The 20,118-nt window shown below is 45.9% G+C and overlaps 1 protein-coding gene across 1 annotated transcript; it reads right to left on the bottom strand.

Moving 5' to 3' along the window:
* Window positions 1-956: 956 nt before the first annotated feature.
* Window positions 957-11,434, bottom strand: SLC25A29 (solute carrier family 25 member 29; the record flags this gene model as incomplete). Its single annotated transcript, XM_082484769.1, has 4 exons — window positions 957-3,421; window positions 4,071-4,154; window positions 8,948-8,991; window positions 11,401-11,434. The coding sequence occupies 4 exons, from the start codon at window positions 11,432-11,434 to the stop codon at window positions 2,678-2,680; spliced, it is 906 nt and encodes a 301-aa protein (XP_082340895.1). The 3' UTR covers window positions 957-2,677.
* Between the last annotated feature and the right edge of the window lie 8,684 nt (window positions 11,435-20,118).

Here is a 20,118-nt window from a genome sequence, read left to right as displayed (position 1 = left end):
ATAAATGAATTTCTGGAGAGAATGTTTTAGTCAGTACTGCAAGTAAAATATTGCACAGTCCTTTCTGATGTAAGGATATTACTGTCTTCTAAGGGAGACACTGTTTGCCTGTCCCAAGGATTTGTTTCTGTGCCATAGTTCAACGTTGTTGCTCCTGCTGAGAGAACAGGGGGGGTCCTTGTCTGGAGCTGCCCCTGGTCACGGTTAGTTGGAGAAGTGGTGGCCTTTCCCTTTTCTGACCTAGTAAACTGAGGCTTGACAGGGTTTTTTTTTTTCCAGCCGTGTGTATCTACCCTTTAAGAAGATGAATTAGCGGAGCCAGTACCTGAAATAACCTCTCAGCAGCAATGACACGTCTTTTTCATAGGTCGTAACACAAATCATCCTGCTTTTCCTGCGTGGCTTTTTATTTGGAATGTTGATGCCCTTTGGAGTAGTTGCGCTGCCTAAAACCAAAAAACCTCCCCAGCTTTTTGCTAAGGCTGTGTGTCTTCGAGCCAAGCGTTATTCTGATTCAGGTACGAGCAGTGCTGTTGGCAGACTGGGTACATGACTGCCATGTGACTCCACAGGGACCCCAGAGTTGTCTTCTGCTGCTGTACAGCCTTGGTGCCCACCAGCACTGCTTCAACCAAATAAACGCGGAATATGAAGGGTCCGAGCGTGCTGCCAGTACTAACAGCAGGATTGTTCTCTTGGTACCTATAGTATCTTCAAGTGAGGTACTCCCTGAGAAGATCAATTTGAAGAAGCGAGCTCGGGCAACTTCCCTTCTACGAACCTCTTGATGTGCTCTAAACCTGAGCAAGGCACTGCCCTTCCTGGGCTGCAGGGAAGGTGGGGATGGACAGACAGGTTCCTTCGGGCAAAAGCCACACACCCCACCCTCTTGCAAGCTAGGGTTAACTCAAGGAAGCATCTGAGTAAAACATGAGAAACTTCATAAAGAACCAAAGTCAAAATTTTTAAAAAATTTATTCCCTCAATTTTATATACAATAATTACAGACTACTGTACAAAGGTGTAAATGGTCTTTGCCGTGAGTTGTGCATATGCAGCTTAGTAGACAGATTTAACATTCAATTTGAATCTCAGTGCAAGTAGGCACTAAAACATCCGACATACCTCCAAGGTATAAAAAGACATACCAGTTTTACAGGTTTCTCCAGCATATTGTGTTACAGTGCAAAATGCTATGAAGTAAGGTTTCTTTAGAAAATTCATATAAATTAAACACATATTGCACTTGTCCCAACCAAAAGTGTAACAAGCTGTACTTACTGAATTAGTTTGATACGTTTCAGAACATTCCTCACACACGTGCACTCCTCCCTCCTGGCTATTTGTGCCAAATATGTGTAGTTCTTATTGCAAATCTTATGAAACTGTTATAGCTCTTTGACTAATGCAATCCCTCTTGAACAGACTGCTAAAAGGAAAAAGAGCACAGCGGATTAAGGTAAAAAGAAAATTCTCCCAAACCCTTTTCAGTCGTCTTTTCAGTAGTACTGTAACCGAATACATAAAAATCAGTATTGTTTGAATTCATAACGCGAGTCTATTCAACACCAACCATTTCAGACACTTACACCCCTATTTTCTGGAAAGGTACGAAACCTCCACTTCTAAAGACGTATGTACTTCTACAATACTTCAAGCTGCTAAGCTAACATTGCACCCACGAACATGTGCAATACCACAGGTAGGACTTGGACTTCTGTACATCACTGGCTGCTATGGGACACGTTGGGAGAAGCGGCAGAAAGTTGCATTAACTTCAGAGAACAGAGCCTACTTGGGCTGAAGCTAGTCAATACGATCCGTGCACTCGCCAACTGAGAAACAGAGGTGAAGGCAAATAACATCAGTCTTACTAAATTCAAGTTTCCCTAAACCCTTACAAGCCTTGAGATTTAAAGGAACAAGTGCATATGAGGGCAGATGCTAACTTTGTGCTTAAGACGTTTGTTCAAAGCTGAAAGGTAAGGGAGTAGCTTAGGAACAAATCGTATTTTTATTTGGGGGTCTTTTGTTGTTTGTGTTTTTTTTGGGTTGCTTGTTTTTTTTTTTTTTTTTGGCAAACCAGTATGAACAAAGTTGCTACTAAACCCACTGACATATAAAAGCAGAGGAAAAGTAAAACACATGGCTAGCTGAATGCTAGTGCATGTCTTGAAATAGTTCAGGGTTACCTGCAAAATGCCTCCACCATTTAATTTCCTCCCCCTACTTCACCTTAGAGAACTATACTTACTCCTGTTACACACAAAAAGAGCATTTCTTTCCTGAAAACATTTCTGCATTCAACTCAACGCAGTCATTCAGAACGTGAGTGGAAGAAAACCTGATTTCTGGTACTATGAGATTCTCCAGATCCTCTTCTGGAGCCGCAACAATAACTGTACAGGACTTTCTGAAGGCAGGTCCCCATCTGGCGTGGATGCTACTGGATATGAAGTCCTTAATAAGGCAATATGCTGTTTATACGAGTAATGAGATGAAATCCTAATCTGACACTTTTAGGAATTCTTTATACAGATAGCATACAGTTACACCACTTGTGCGGGTCAAGTGTTTACATTTAAAAAACAAACAAAAAAAAACCAAAACAAAACAAAAAAAAAAACCCCAAACCCAACCAGCCGGGCGCCGGATCAGGAGAACAAATGGATAAGGTTCACAAACTGGAAGGCTGCTGGATTACTGGACCTGGTTCACATTCACGAAGGTTGTCTTCTGACCTCATATACATTAGGAACACCGTGACAGTAGCAAAGGTGGCTGCGTTGACAGGGAAAGCACGCAGAAGCGTGGAAGTGAGACCTCTTGTGAACACCCTCCAGCCTTCGTCGTGGTAACTCTTTCTGACGCAGTCTAAAATGCCGTTGTATTGCGTGACACCTCCGACTCCGTCGGCCTGAAGCCGGGATTTGATCACATCCATGGGGTAGGTGGAGAGCCAGGACACGATTCCTGACATCCCGCCGGAAAACAGCAGTTTGGGAATAACGTAACTGTCTTCAGCTTCGCAGCCTAAATACCTGGTCATGCAGTCATAGGTCAGGAAATAAAAGCCAAAGCTCGGAGTCTCTCTTATGAACGTGGAGACCATGCCCCTGTTGATACCCCTCAGCCCTTCCTTTCGATAGATTTTGATCAAGCAATCCAGCGAATTTTTGTAGTTCTTCATTTTTAGTTTGTATTCACCTGTTCCTTGAAGCTGCATTCTTGTCTTGGCCAACTCCATGGGACAGCAGATGATGCACTGGATGGCCCCTGCTGCCGACCCTGCAAGGAACTGGTTTAAAGGAGTGTCTTTTCCAAGAGCACGAAGTGTATTTCCTTGTACACCGAACACGAGCGCGTTAATGAAGGTAAGTCCCATCATTGGTGACCCGATACCTTTATAGAGTCCAAAAGCCTAATGGAAGAAGGAAGGAAAAAATCCTTTTCAACAGTGGTGCTGAGAACCTCCTGAAACCGTGCAGAACGTGGCCTTTCTGGTCTCCCTTGTGCCCTAACTTTCGAACAGCGGCCAGAAGATCAGTAGCATCTTGTGTTGCAATAACAACTTCATCCCTGCCTAGGACACGAACTTCTAAACACTTTTAGCAGTACAAATATATAGTTGGACGCACCCAGAAAATAATCTTAGACCATCCAGAGAGAAGTTTCCTGGTAAATGCTATACGTTTTATTTTTTAAGTAGCTAAAAGCCTCAAGGCACCCTTTTAGTTATGGTCTTAAAGCTTCAGCAGGAAAAAAAAACAAACCCAAACCTCACCAATTTCTTCACTCGTTGCTCAGGTTGTTTGGATTATTGGAAAACTAGCTATTCAAATAACTCATTTTAAAAGTTGACATCCAGATATGAACTTCCAAATTAGTGATCCTCATGAAGTTTGCCAGAAACTTCTGACTACAATATCTGCCCTATGGTCAGGTGAGGTTCGCAATATGTTCATCTCTTGATCTTCAATATCTGTGGGGTTTTTTTAACAGCTTTCCCGCCCTTCTGATTCAAAATATATGAAGATAGAAAATACGCAAAGCATTCATTTTGTACTTACGGATTCTTGCTTTATGATGGACTGAAAGCAATGGAAGGTCCCACGGTAGAGAGGTTTCTCTACATTTTGAACTTGTAGACGAACCTATAAAAAGTTGTATGAGATACTGATTTGTATGTCAAGAGCAGCCTAAGTGGTAAAGTAGTGTCTTGTACATATATGGAGATTTGCTATAGCAATGTATATGCAAGAGCACAAGCTGGACACTGGAATGCCGTATGTGGCAAAATAATTTAAAAATACTCTGTAAGTGTTTTGAATTGATTTTGGGGGTGAAAACGCGAAGGGAGGAGGATTATTAACTTATTGTGAATATTAGGAAAAACAGTATGTGGCAGTACAACAGGGCACCCTCTTCTCTAGAGTTTCAGACTGAAGTTCTCCAGTCCCGGCTACATGAAGTTCTTTCTTTAGCTGCCAAGAATACTTCTGATCACGCTAAGGAATATCTGTTCAAACCTGATAGAATTTTATAAGAACTTATTTACAAGCCAAGCATGAAATAAGGATAACTTTAAAAGAATGGAAACTTTCAACAATTTCTGGCTACCAGACTTGGGACCCTTCAGTGATATCTGACTATTTATTTTTTTTCCAGAGGGTAGCTGCGAAGTGACTCTTAAGGTGTCTTACTTTGCATAAGGAAAGGAATAAAAATCCACTTGTCCTTTTACATTTGTCTGTTTTGTTTGGGTTTTTTTGTTTGTTTGTTTTTTTTTTTTTTTAAACCTGCTGAACACAAACAATTTGTGAGGGTGTGGCTGTTTCAAATCTTTAATGTTAGTAATCAATTAGCTTTTCCAAAGCAGAAAGGGGATGTTTTGCTGGACAGGTAGATGCTATTCTAACTGGTGACATTTGGAGATGGGCCCTTTTGCGAGATGTTTTTTAACCTTTAATGGGAAACTCCAATTCTGGTTTTCTCCCGCTAATTTGTCCTCGGCACACTTAAAAAAAAAAAAAAAAAAAAAAAAAAAAAAGTCTCAAAGCTACCTAGTTCATGCAAAGCCCTATGCTGCCATAACCTCAATAAATTGCTTTCGCTGGATTGGTAAAGTTAGAAATCTGTCTTTGATCTCCAGCATGGAGGACTGCAATGTTCCTCAGAAAAGATGCTTATCAACCATTTAATGATGCTGCTGCTGCAACTCCGGGGCAAAAAAACCCTTCAAGATTCTTATTCTGAACAAAAGAAAAGATTATCAGGTCTGTGCTGACTTTAGGCAAACAATGATAAAAAGATTTTAAAGTAATAATATACACCACTCCAACAATGACAGACCAGTGAGATGATGTGGGTCTAGAAAAGGATTTGGGGACACAGTTTGTCAAAATTCTATATTCAGGTTAGCTTTCTTTGAGGCAAAAAAAAAAAAGGAAATTACTTACAGTTTCAGTATGTATTTTTTTATATATTCCTACAGCACGTCATTTTGTGCTTTGTAAACCAGAACTTTAGTTTTTCAGTGTCTTTTTAGTGTATGTGTTAGTCTATGCTAGCCAGGCTGGGAGGCTGACACCACCTCGGGTCTTCCAAGGTGGAAGAGGGTTTTAAAACATCTTAGCCTTAAAAGTGGCCTTCTGGTAGGAATCAAAGGAAAGAAACCCTTTGTTACTCAAAGTGCTGTTTAGGGGGGTAGGCAGATTGTTAAAACTGCTTAAGAAGCAGAACCACAAGCGAGTCATAAATCTTAACAAGCTGTCAGAATTGCACAAAACGAAGGGTTTACTCCATTTACGGTTTACTGCTATTTTTTTGGTCCCCGTCTGTGAAATTAGGGGACTTCCTCACGTATGGGCTCTGGGAGAACTGCAGCTCACCTTAACTTTTCTATACACTTATCTTTACTAGTTTAGAATTAGTCATATTCTGGGCATAGGTTGAATTTCCCAGTGGCATACAGCTCCCACTGGTTTCGTCCAAGCGATTTGTGAAAAATTGACCAATTAAGCCCTGTTGTAGGATACGTCAGGGTACTGACGCTCCAGCGCCAGGAATTAAAAACAGCTCTTTCATCTGAGCACAGCGCTGATCACCGAGGGGTACCCGCGGTAGCAAACCGGCGGGTAAGGCAAGGGATGCAGGGGAAATTTTACTTCATGAGTGTTAATGCCATATTCGACAAACTCTTTAGGGTGTACAACTACAGGAAGGATGAACCATGTGCCAAGTTTAACCCTCTGTTGTATTCATTGCCCAATATTCTTGCTTCCTTCTTATTTGAAACCACTGTTACTGAGGTTTTAGGTCCAATAGTTACACGCTGTAATTTCTCATCGCTTAAGACTTGCAGTAAAGGTACTCAAGACTAAGCAAAAAAACCCCAAAACCCCAAACCACCGCACCCCCAAAGCAGTCCAAGCATTCAATAATGTGCAAAATAAGCGATTTAGAAGTGTTTGAGCAATGAAAATGTCCTCCGGGGATGTGAAGCGGATAAGACCTCAACAACAGTGTGCCTGAGATTCAGTTTTAGAGCCCCTGTGTGCACAGCCAGAAATGCATACCAGAAAGAAGGTTCAGAATAAGACTTTACATTTAAAAAATAATAATAATAATAAAAAAAAAAGGGATATTTAAACCCCGCTCCCTCCATGCCATAGCTGTAGAAGAGGGACACATCAGTTTAAAACTAAAAAGGGAAAAAGCTTCATAAGTCTTTCAGGTCTTTATTTGAACTAATACATTTGGGAATAAATGAAGACTGAGAGAAACAGAAGCGTTCACCTGGGCTATACTTACTAGGTAACTCTCCCGGGATGAGGCTTATCTGTCATCTACAACAAAGTAACACTTTTGCTGTTAATGAAGACAGCCCCTAGCTCAGAAAGTAAAGGCAGTTAAAAGCAAAAAAGCAATTTTTATACATTACATCAACAAACCAGGGACAAGGAGTTTGCCAGTTCTGAGGTCAGCTCAGTTGCGGGTTTCGCAGGGCGACTTCGCCGGCTCAGCCTCTCCCTGCGGGTCCCCCCCATCCCCCTCCCCGCTTTGTGAAACCTGATCACCGGCCAAAAAAAGAACTTAAAAGCCAAGACAGAAGTAAAATTCTGGCTTATCTAAGCAGCTCTCCCGTTGTTCAGTTATATTACAAACTTACAGTCTAAGGTGACTACCAGCTAGCCCTTTAAACACTGCGGAACTATAAAAAGGGTTAATTCTTAACACACATACATACAAAACAAGTTATGCAATGCCTTTTTTTTTTTTTTTTTTTTTTTTTAAAGACCGGTTACAGTGTTAGTTTTCCCACATACAGTGGTGACTAATAACACAAGCATTAGTATTTTTCTGACAAAAAAATAAGATAAATGCTTATACTTCATGGGTATGAAAATATAGTGTGCCACACTGGATTTCATAAAACGTTTAAAGTCATCCAGAAACAAACCGCTTTGCTCTATTGTAAGGCAAGATGCTTTTTCTAAAGCCAACCCATCTATTTTGCATTAATACATCCGCTAGGACTAGCGCAGGAGCCCCAGTTTTGCAGGCATTTAAATATTTAGTTGCATGTTCCACTTGAAAACCAAAAAAAAAAACCAAAACCAACCCACACATGCTTAACTGTAGTCTGAGCGTAGAATATTAGCAGTTTTGCTGGCTTCAGCGAAATGACCCGTCACCTTACGTTAAGCATGTAAAACTTGGCAGGATGGGGGTGAGAGAAAAAGACAGCTGGCCCTGTACCACCGTAAAAAAAAAAAAAAAAAAAAAAGTGCAAGTCTGGATGGATAATACAATTCCTCAAAATATATACTCAGATTCAACTCTATTACTTAACAGTCAAATTTACCATAGTCTGAGAAACATGCGTACAGTTTTTACTATTTGAGCAGCTTGCACTTGACTGGCGAGGACTAATATCCACTGGAGAGGAAAATCTGTATTGAATTAACCATGTGCTAGAATACGGAATGTGGTGATGACCTCAGTAACGCTATCAGCCCTTCCTTTGCATATCTAAATTCAGCAAGGTAAGGGTGGGCCAAATATAGCTCTAGCGGGTGGCAGGCTGTCTGCTGCAGTCAAGTGATCTGATGTATTAATTTAGCAGGGAATATATTGGCACCCCTTCTTCTATTCTTCCAGTGCGAGACTTCGGATAAGGCTGCCAAAAAGTGACTTTAAGTTGTCATCCCATTCTGAAAAATGGGCTTTGACCCCTGAGAGTCCGGGCTGGAGGGCTCTCCAGGAGATTTCAAACCTTATCTTTGAGGCATTCTTAGCTACCCTTAGCATGCATAATGCCTACAGCTAAGCGACCATCAGAAAAATCAATTTTAACTGGGAAAGAATAAAGATATATATAACATTACTTAAAGGGAAGAAAAAGCCCCCAGACAAGCTTCATGCTGTGGATTTGTATCCACTTACACCCTTTGGCTATAGCGTAACGAATTAATTCTTGAGTAAGTAAGTAGCAGAGCTTGAGGGGGAAACAAAACACAAATTTTCAACCTACTACCAAAGTCGGTTGGAATTACAAAGGCAGGGAGAGGCGGCTTTAGCAGTTAGTGACGAGCAGCTGCAGAGAAGCAAGCTTAGAACAAAATTCAGTTAAACCTAAGATCGTATTTTCAAATACGACGTTGTTACTGCACTGATGAACTTGTAGTTTTTAGGCCAACGTTTGTCATGTTACTGGGTCGAACCATACATACATACAAAGAATTTTATTTGCACTTCTGAAGAGCTGGAGACTGCACACCTATAAACCGTGGCGGAGGAGGCTTGCTCCAACCTCTCCAGCACAGATTTATGCTCCTACAGGGTCTGGGGATCTTTTTTTTTTTTTATTTTCCCTCCCCTGCTCTTTGGAAAAAAACCTTCAAATTATCTACCCAGAGACAAAGGTATTTCATAATCAACCCACCTTAACAGTGTCAAATGGGTGTCCTACCAGCACTCCGGCAGCTCCTGAAACAAAACAAATGCCGTGGTTATGCCTCATCATTTTCTCCCTGGGTCTGTGGCTCCAGCAGCCCGAGCACCAGCCCGAGGTGTGAGTGCAGAGCCTTACTGGGAGGCAGCTACAGAGCATCCTCTCCAGTCAGAAGGTAAGGGAGCTACGGTTGGGTCCTTCAGGCCAGCACTGGGTGCCTTTATGCTCCCGTCGGGCTTCTGAGCCCCAGCTGGGGGTCGAGGCGTGTGACCATACTGCGTGTCATGTCATACAGGACGTTTGGCAGTCATTCCTGGCCTCAGCCCAAGGCAAGTCCAGTGGACAGAAACTGAGGATTTCCTCTGAAGCAAAATATTGCGGCCTTCCAGTATCTAAAGGGGGCCTACAGGAGAGCTGGGGAGGGACTTTTTACTAGGGCAGGTAGCGATAGGATCAGGGGGAACAGCTTTAAACTGGAAGAGGGCAGGTTCAGATTAAACATTAGGAAGAAGTTTTCACTGTGAGGGTGGCGAGGCACTGGCACAGGTTGCCCAGAGAGGTTGTGGAGGCCCCATCCCTGGAGGTGTTCAAGGCCAGGCTGGACGTGGCCTTGGGCAACCTGGTCTAGTGGGGGTTGGAACTCGATGATCTTTAAGGTCCTTTCCAACCTAAACGATTCTATGATTCTATGATTTCATGGATGTGCCACACTGGAGGCAGAGAAAACCTGGATGCTGCTCTCAAGGCAGGAGAAAATTCCTGCTCTCTGCCCACAGCCTTCCGAGATGTGATGGTAGCACCTGCAGAAGGACCATGCATTACCAGAAACCTTTGCTTTATTCTAGTGTCTAAGGACTTTTGAGAAGTTCCATGCAGGCCTGTTAGTTATAATAATCTGAACACACACATTTTGCACCGAAAGACACAAGTACTGGCTGAAGCAAGGGATCCTCTAGCTCCCTACTCCTGTGACTAGGACTAGAACTGGAAGTTCAATCCTTTTATGACCACTGCCAGCAAGAACTACCAGTGCTTCAGTGCACCCTCCCACAGTTGCAGGAAGAGAATATCTCTCCCTGAGAAGATGTAGCAGAAACATGGGGCCGCTCTAGGATGTTCAAGGCCGGCACAGCGGCAAGACAGTCCAAGTGACAAAAATATATAAAGACTATAGTAAATACTTAAAGGGAGGGTGCCAGGGGGATGGGAACCGTCTTTTTTCAGTGATGCCCGGTGATAGGACAAGAGGTAACGGGCACGAACTTGAGCATAGGAAGTTCCGTCTAAACAGGAGGAGGAACTTCTTTACTTTGAGGGCAGCAGAGCACTGGCACAGGCTGCCCAGAGCGGTGGTGGAGTCTCCCACTCCGGAGACATCCAGATGCCATCCTGCGCAACCTGCTGTAGGTGACCCTGCTCTGGCAGGGGGGTTGGACTAGGTGATCTCCAGAGGTCCCTTCCAACCCTGACCATTCTGTGATTCAGTGAAAAATAGCGATGTGCACTGTGTTCAGCGAGAAAAGCCCAGCGGCACCGCTGCCCGTGCGGGCTGCCTGGCAGGCAGGGGTCACTGGGATGAAGCCAGAGAAAAGCTGGAAAAAAAAATAATAATAAAATAAAATAATAAAAAAACGTCTTTGCCAGGTTGGCAGGGAGAACAGCAAACGCAAATAACTGAAAAGACGCGAGAATAAACCTCCCGAGCACAATTTAACGAGGGCTAAAAATAGAAGAGGGAAGGCCGTAAGCAGATGCACGGGGAAGAGCGCGGCGAGCGGCGCCGTTCTCCCCTCCCTCTCCGCGTTCACTCTCTCCGCTATAAATATTCGCAGCCGGGGGGGGGTCCCCGGGCCCGTTCCTGCCCCTCTGCTCACCCCGAGGGCGCCCCCCCCCCCCCCCCCTCCCCCGGAGCGAACCCCGCCGCTGCCGCGCCGCCGCGGGGAGGGACGCCCCGCACCTCCCCCCCCCCCCCCCGCCGCTAATTGCCACTGGGAAATCCCCGACACCTTCCGCCGCTCCGCACCGCCGCTGTCCCCAACACCACCCCCATTCCCCCCCCTCCCCGCCCCCCCGGCCCGGGCTCGGCCCCCACCTGCAACGCGGCGGCCGCTCTCATCGCCCCCCCCCTCCCCTTCCCCCCGCGCCTAAAGCAATTCTCCGCTCCCCCCCAAAAAAGCGCCGCGCCCTCCCCTCCCCCCTCCTTTTCCCCCTCCCCCCTTTTTCCGCTTTTTTCCCCCAATGTTGTTTTTACCCCCTTTTCCCCTCCCCCCCTTTTTTCCGCTTTTTTTTATTTTCTGTTTTTCCCCCTTTCATTTCCCTTTTCTTTGCATCTTTTTTTTTCCCCTTTTTCCTCCCGATTTTCCTTTCCCCATTCCCCCCCCCCCCTTTTTTTTTTTTTTTTTTTTTTTTTTTTTTTTTTTTTGCACCCCCCCCAGGCTCCTCACCGCCGACGCATCCCGCCAGGAAATCCAGAGCCATGCTGGCACCCTCCGTCCCCGGCGGGGCCCGGCCCTTGCGCGATGCCGCTCCGCGCACTACCGCCGCCCGCCGCGCCGCCCGCCCTTTCTACCGCTCCCCCCCCCCCCGCCGGAGAAGGGCCGGGCCGCGCCTCCGAAGGGGCGGGCAACGGGGACAACTCCCCCCCATCGCCCGCAGCCACTGGTAGCCGCGTCGGGGCGGCTCCGGGCAAAGGGCGGGACGGGGATGGGACTACCGGGGATGGCGGGGGGGGGATGGGGACAAGACACTGGAGCCGCGTAAGGACCCCCCCCCAAATCCATCCTTTTTTTTTTTTTTTTTTTTTTTTTTTTTTTTACAGCTACATTTGGAGGATTAACCAGAAAGAAATTTTGGAGGCTGGGGAGGTGGTGTCTGGGGGGGGGAAAGGGGGGTCAGAGCATCCCTCCTGCGGAGCACCAGTAGCCCCAGAGTGGTTTGGGGGACTCAGGGAGGCTGCCCGGGGGCATCTGGCTCTCTGGGTGAGGGGTGTCCCCCTCCAGGCACTGGTGGTTGGAAAGCCGGTGGGGCTGATGCAGTGAGGACTTTGGAGGGGTTGTCTCCTTTTAACAGGCGTGAAATGCCTGGAGCACCTCTCCTATGAGGACAGGCTGAGAGAGTTGGGGTTGTTCAGCCTGGGGAAGAGAAGATCCTGGTGACATCTTATAACCCCTTCCCGTACCTGAATGGGGCTTGTAAAGATGGAGAGAGACATTTACCAGGGCCTGTAGTGATGGAACAAGGGGTAACCATTTAAACTAGAGGGTCGGTTTGGACTAGATACAAGGAAGACATTCTTTATGATAAGAGTGATGAGATACTGGCACAGGCTGCCCAGAGAAGCTGTGGATACCCCATCCCTGGAAGTGTTCAAGACCAGGCTGGATGGGGTGTTGGGCAACCTGGTCTAGTGAAAGATGTCCCTGCCCATGGCAGGGGGCATCGACTAGGTGATCTTTAAAGATCCCTTCCAACCTAAACCGTTCTGTGATTCTACAGCCAGACTCCCCCTCCCAGTGTTGTCCCCAAAAGGTGAGGAAGGGATGCACCAGCAGATACGGGCTCTGTGCTAACTGCTGTCCCCATGGCTCAGCTGCAAGCGCGGGGATGAGACCCTACCTCTGATGGTCAGGTCCCCAAATCAGTAGCCTGCTGCCCATGGGGGCCTTGGCAGAGCCCTGGCTCTTCACCTTATGCATTGCTGCTGTGCTTCGTGCTGCAGAAGAGGCTTCTCCCCTCCCCACAGGCTTTTCTTGTTTTGTATTAACTCTGCTTTCCCACTAAGGTTACCTGGCTTCAAGGTGCCCTGATGCCAGACACTAATTGGGGAACTCGAGCTGTTGACAGTTTCAGAAGGTCGCCCTGCTTAAGCTGCTTGTTATTTCTGCGGGCAGTGTCTGAGGAAGGGGAATGCCAGTGGCCTAGAACAATAAGTTGCCTCTTTGAGCTCTGTTGAGAGTAACATGATCTCCTCTGGGCCTGCAAAGTCAGCTTTCCAGAGAGTAAGTTCCAGAAGCAGAATGGAAAAGAAGCTGCATTTTTTTTTCTTTTTTTTTTTTTTATGTTTTCTTTTTTTTAATTGCTTTCCATGGTATGGCAGAGTTTTTCTAGGTGTGGCAGTTCGATACAAAGCTGGTAAAATCTTGCAGTGGAAGAGCATATTAAAAATCAAGCCAGGTTTTACCTTCCGCATAAAGAAAACGGAAACGAACAAAGACAAGGAGGCTTCCAAGGAGGTCTGAAACTACTACTTAGAGAACAAATCCTGAGAACCTGGACCATCCAGGTCCAAGGACCATCCTTGGACCATCGTTACAATTAATAAGCAGCTAAGGTGGAAATGCAAAGCATTCAATGAATCCCTGACCTTTCCTATATCTTCTTCCAATCTTCAGGACACTCATTGGGGTTCCTTCTCATCTCTAGACACTGTGAAATCCAGTCAAGCCCCCTGGTGTCTCCAGGATGCTTTGGTTTTCCTGATGCACATACCGGTCCCACCTGGGGAGAAGCAGTTGGGATAAGAAAGCAGGTAGGTGGGCTGACCTGCCCTTTGCCACAACAGTGATGGCTTTGGGAGCTGCCCATCCTGCTGTATCACACACCGTTCCACCTCCTGACGGGGACCTTAGACCTTGCCAAACCCGTACACCTGCAGCCAGTCCTTGAAACCAGACAGGAGGCCCTGACCAGTCCTTTTTCCTTAAACATTTACTCCAAGTAGAGGTGGAAGTGGCTTTCTGCGAGTCTTGTGTGCTCTGGCATGTGCAGGAGGAACTGCAATCATGTGCACAGCTCTGGAGGTGAAAGTCCAGATGTTACATGCATCTGTCTTCCAGCAGAAGCCTTGGAAGGATCAGCTTGGCTTAAAACATTCCTGGCCAAAGTATTTTTAATCTGTTACTCAAACCCTCTGATCTCCCAGGCAATCTGCCTCAGAGGAATTGCCTTCTCCACCAGAAGTGTTTTGTAATTTTAATGTTTGTCCACAGTGGACAGGGAAAACAATTTATTACCTCTCTCTTTGCGGGCACCTTTTAGGTTATCTGAAGACAGTTTCAAATCTTAGTCTTCTGTTCTCTGAATAACACTGATTATTATCTTTTGATCTCTGATTCTTCTTACCCCGCTTCCTTCCGCCTCTCTGGAGTTCTTGAACTGACGCCTAAGGCCTGGCTGAGTGAGCGATGGGAGATTACCTTGGGTGTTTGCAGGCAGCGCTCTGGTTCATATGTCTGAGGATGAGGTCAGATATAGCCAAGAGTCCTTTCATGACATAATATAATGTGACATACCATGACATTGTTGGCTTACGGGCAGCCTGTGACGCGTGATGCGCCCCAGACCCTTTTCAGGAGACGGGCTGCGTGCCACAACGTTCCCTACCTTGTACTTGCCATTGCTTTCTGCATAGTTATTCCTGACTGTCCGTGCTAAATTGCTTTTTCCAGATTGTTTTTCCAGTTTGTCAAGATGTCTCGAAGTCTAATCTTGCTGTCGATGTTTGGGCAGCCCCTCCCAGGTTGCCGCAATCTCCGAAGGCCTCTCTTGTTCCTGCATGCTTGAGCTGCTCCTAATAAGCTGTATTCGGTGCGTGTTTTACTCAACGCTACTGAACCCCACGGCAGCAGGAGCATACTTCAAAGAGGGCTGGGGGACGCCTGACAAATGAGCCCAGAGAACATCAAGGACTCGGCGGTATAAGGCCTGAGATGTCGAGGGTTGGCTCACTAAGGAACGAGAGTGGCTTTGGTCCCACCGGGGAGTTTCCCCTTTGTTCATCTTTTCTTGCTTGGGGTTTTGTTTTGTTTTCGGTTCAAGTTACGGTTGGGAGGCAACGTTGTGTGAGTGTAGAGGAGTTTGTTAAGTGCGTACGTGGGGGGTACAGGGAGTCAATATAGGCGTTTATATTTGTGTGTGGCTTCCACAGGAGCTTTGTGATAAAGGGAAGGGAGTCGTACAGCTCTTACAATTCGGTAGTATTAATTAGGCCAGACATTTTGCCTGTTGATCCAGGGCCTTATGTGTGCGGTACAGATACGGTTTCGGAGAGGAGAGCTAACCCGACACTCAAGGAAACCCAGATTTAATGGCTCTCCTCTTCACTCAGGCTGTTTTTCTAGACAGTTCAGAAAGCTACATCTGATCTTGCGTCCGCTTTGTTGATGTGTGATGCCTCCGGCTCAGAGCGTGACTCAGGCGTCTGTTGGGAGCTCTTGTGCCCGTCAGGTTCCGTAGATTCAGCTCAGCTGTGACCGCCTTTCCTTTTATTCCACTGAGGCAGATCCAAACACAACTCACAGCTGGCTGGGATGCATCGGCCGGGATGCGCACAGCTGGAGCGAGGGGCTGTGCTTTCCCTGCTTTCTTCTTCTTTGGGAGCATTTAGCTTCCCTGCTGGATGGTGACATGTGGGCTCATCAAATAGAGAAAGCAGAAAAGAAAGAGCTGATGGTGGCTTGGGAAGTATATAGGACCTACCAGCATGTAGAGCAGCAAAGCTGCCACGTCTCAGAGAAACTGTTAAAGTCATATTTTAATGTCATCCTTCAAAGACCCCTTTCCCTTTGTCCCGTTGCCTTTTAGGTCTGAGTGGTGGCAGTTCAGGCGGAAGAGGCTTTGCAGGTGATGATGGAGGGGTGAGATTGGAGAGAAGGCTCCCCTTCTCGTGGCAAGTGACTCTGTTGGCCGCCTGCTGCTCTTGATGGCACCCAGGGATGATCTGGGACAAGGTGAGCCCGAATGGAAACCCAGGAAAGGGAACTGGGAGAGTACGGAGGGGAAAGAGAATAAGGAGGAGAGTAAAGCAGCAGCAGAGCAGAATTAACTCTGCAGGTAAACGAAACACAAAGAGAAACAGCAAAAGCAGAGTGAAGTAGGAAAGGAACAGAAATGTGGAGTGTTGGCAAACTTGTAGAAATGCGGTGGCAACAGCATGCAATAAAATACACATTGTTGACTCAGGTGTTTCAAAACCTTTCTGTTTGCTTGTGAATTTGGCATCGACAATTGGCTGTGTCCCAGTAGACATGTCCCACTAGAATGTGGAAGGTGGTAGATGGGGGGTCTCCCCTTTGGTCCCCAGAGCTTCGCTGGGGTGTGGCCAGCCCTGGGACTACCTGGGACTACCTGGCAGGAGAATTTCCTTTCATACAGCCTTCTGCCCTCAGCCCTGTCCTTATCTCCTAAGGTAATGCACTGCTGCATCGCCACAACTTTGGTACTCGTCACGTCACCCTGAAAAAAGCATCAGTTTTTCTTTTTATTTTGAGCCGGGACTGGATTTTGAGCTTCTCAAAGCACCTACCTGGGCTCCCCAAATGACTCTTCAAAGACTCTTCGGAGCAGCAGGTTTCTCTCTGTGCCCTGTTTATGGTGTGAACCTAGGTGGCATTTAGACCATGTGGATGCAGCTGCATGAATGTTACATTTACACCAGCAAAATGCTTGCAAGGAAGACCTTGCGTTTTCCAGAGTCTGCAGTCCGGCACAGGGAGGCTTGAAGATCAGTTAATGCTTCACCAAGCGGCTGACCGCATAAAGCAGCAAAAAATAAGTCCAAATGGTAAAATGAGAGAAATATTGGGACACAATGTTAAGTACATAAGAAGAACTTAGAAGCTGAGCTGCTCTGTGGAAACAGCCAGTGTTTGAAATAGAGTCTTCTCCAGGTGAATTCACCGAGTCCCTTTGTGTGGATTCGAGTCCATTTTCTTTGTCTTCCTAAACACTGTTGTATTTGTTGCCCCACTTGTTGTAGTCATTGCCCCACTCAATGTTATGTTATTGAGTCAGGTCATGAGGATACTCCAGACCCTCAGGATGCAGCTGTCTTTGAAGACAGAGCAGCTAAGGCGTTATTCACAGGAGACTGGATGCCTTTATTATCCATTAACTTTATGACCTTGGGTGGCTTTAGGGTATTCTCTGATGTCATTATCCCACTGGCTTCAAAGGTACTGTATATCAAATGTTGAAACTTCTGAGCCTGATAAAATCCCTTGATAAGGCTGGTGTTTCGAAGCACGAGATGTAACCGATGCATTTGTACAAGAGTCAAGTGCTGTTGAAACAGAGCTGCTTTGCCTGAAGAGCTGGTGATGGGCAGGGGCTTTGTGATCCCCCAAAACGTCCTGGTCAGGATCCCAGGATGTGAGATCCCCCTTCTATTGCCTTGGAAATCATGAACCCGGCTGATGAACAACCATCTTAGCTAACATCTGCAGCGTTGAGCTTGAGAGCGGCAGCGACGGAGAGGTGCTGCAGGAAGGGAGTGGCTTAGTATGCTGCAAACTGCAAAATGCCCTGAAAAGTTTGGTATAGCTCCAACTTTCCGTGCTTTATCCCGGTAAAGTGGAAACATTTTGATTACTGGGCGCACACATCTTCTGGAAATCCCGACCCTCACCGTTTTAAGCAGAAGTGGCCAAGTTCTGACACGCACCTTCTGTTCTTTGTCTCAGCCTCAGCTCCACGTGTATTGTGAATGCAGAGGGGCGTTTCAGTTGGAGTATTGATTTTAAATATACTGGCTTGTTGGAAAAGGCAAGAGGAAGAAGCATAACCTGCACTTACAACAGTCAACATCGTTTATGATCACTCTGAGGAAGAGTTCACAGTCAGTTGTCTTGTGCTTCGTTTGAAGTAGAAATCCATATCCAACCCCTGCTCCGGGCACTTCCCTGGAAGCAGACGAGAAATGAACAGAGTGAAAAATGGGAAAAAGCTGCCTACAGGCATTATTCCGCAGTCCTTTCCATGGGATTACCTTGAATTTCAAAGATCATATATACTTTGAGTTCTGTTAACTGAACTGCTGGGTCTTTTCCTCTTCTGTCGTGTTTGTTTTAAGCAGTCAGCAAGTAGGCGGGAGAGGGCAGACCTACAAAAACACACACCACCCCCGCCCCCCATTGGGTCTTTTCTTCGCTCTTCATAGGTCCCGTCTTTATTCTCTGTCCTGTGCTGGTACCGTGATGGCTAAGACATAATAATTATTTTATTATGTATATTTGGGGAAGGAGCTGAGTCCAATGTACTTGAAATATTATGAGGACTATGTCCTCTTATGTTTGCTGCAGGTGGAGTGTGTTTCTTTGCTGTTGGCCTCCCTTGGAGAAGACCAGACGACTTTGTGTGTGCATGCAGTCGGCCATATGGAGATCAGGTCTCCAGCAGAACCCAGTTGCTAAGCTATTTGGCAGCGCAGTTTTAGGATGCCAGAGAGCACGAAGAGGCACGCTGAGATAAGAGGGTGGGCACTGAGTCCAGATTCCTGAATTATGAATTATCTATCAGCCAAGCAGCTTTACCCATCTCTCCCTCTGCGTATTACTCAGTGACTCAACAAATACATTTGTGACTGGTGACAGTGAGCAAAAACTGTTGGGAAATCGTTCAGAAAAGGAAGATAAACACTCAGTAGTTGGTGTCTTTATAGCATTTTCCAGTCTGGATTTAGAGACAATATAACCTAATCCTCGGGCCATTTCTGTGAAGTAAAAATGTGCAGTTATACCCATCTCATAGATAAGGAAACTGATAGAAGTGATTTGTCCTAGGGGAACGGGAGGCAGAGCTAGGAGGAGAACCTCCTCTGCCTGCCTCCTGTCTTTGTTTTTAAGCCACCCTGTTCTTACAAGAACATTTCTGTGAGGCAAATGATTTTTCACTGCCAACAGCTTTACAAATATACTTTCAACACCGTGTACTTGAAATCCTCTGGCACGGTTTGTATCCACATGCAAAGCCAACGGGGGGGAGACCAGGTCTCCGGCAGAATCTAAATGCTAAGTTATTCAACAGCATAGACACAGTATGGTGCACCAATCGGTAATGAATAAGAAGAGATGATAGCCAAAAAAAAGCGGGAATAAGTTGTGAGGCAATGCCACTAAGGTTTATGTACAGACATATTTTTAATATCTTGGCCTGTCTTCAAGGCAGCTTCCTGCTGGATCATATGTGGGCTTCCAGCTGTCACGTGGAATATGTTTGTTGTTGCATTAGTCATACAGAAAAGGCAACCATTTCTCGGAAACTGAAAGAACAGGCTTAGCAGAATGACTAATGCGCCTCTGCAGAAAGTTCCCAAGTACTCTGCGAGATGGGCGCTCATACAGCTCCTGAACTAACTCCAGGGAAAAGACAAGAATGATAAGCGAGGCTGTGAACTTCATACAATATTCAGAGACCGGTACCGTTAGTGCTGGTGTCTGGGTATTCTTCCCTAATGCTGGAGGTGCTACTGGAAAAGCTATGGAAACTTCTGGCTTAGACCTCAATTTTTTCTTCAGCTCAAGCCCATGGAAAAGGTCGGGTTGATAATGAAGGCACGGAATTGAACGTTTGCTGCTGAAATGGGTGTGTATTTCTACTAGGACGGTGTACACTGCTTACAAAGATTTACTGCAGAGGTCCCTGAATCAGTATTGACCAAGCTAGAGTGGGTATCAGTAGCCCTTTGGCCCCAACAATATGGAGATCTTCACTGGAATTAAATTTGCTTTGTAGCAGAATTTTTAAGGGAGATGCTTTGGTTTTTTTCTTGAATGCATTAATTAATTCAGTGTAGTTTCACTTATTTTCCACTCCTGCAAGACAAAAAGATCTCAAATTCTTTTGTATATATCCCCTCTAAACATAAGCTAGTAACAATGCTGGTATTTTGAAAAAGTTCTTTTTTCTGAACTCACTGGTGCCAGGTTTGCCAGTTAAGTATCTTTATAACAATCTTTCCCACGTGATTTTAGCAGCTGGTATCAAAGTCCTAAATAATGCTTTATGGCTCTAGAGCTGAGTTCCCTTCCAAATTTCCAAGTAGCTCTGAGGTTGTTAAATCACATCAAGTCGGATAGTTCCAAAGGGAGGACAGACTGACGGCTAGCCAGAATGATGTAGCATCTCATGCATTTTTCACTGGTGTACAGCAGAGATCTGAGGGAGACACACTTTGAGAATATTGGAGAAAAAGATACAGAGCTATAGACTCTGGAGAAGGCGCTGATATTGCAACAGCATCATCAGTGGCTTTGGGGCTTGTTCCTACCACGACAGCTATGCTGACAAGGTTGGGGGTTGTACATTGATATGATCATGACGAATAAAGAGTACATTATTGCGTGATGGGGAACAGGAGGCCGAGAAGGTGAGTGCCTCCCTCTGCT

The sequence above is a fragment of the Vanellus vanellus genome (genome assembly GCF_965231255.1).
Source record: "Vanellus vanellus genome assembly, chromosome: 6".
NCBI lineage: Eukaryota > Metazoa > Chordata > Aves > Charadriiformes > Charadriidae > Vanellus > Vanellus vanellus.
The sequence above is the reverse complement of the archived record's forward strand: the minus strand, read 5'-3'. Positions and strand labels throughout refer to the sequence as shown.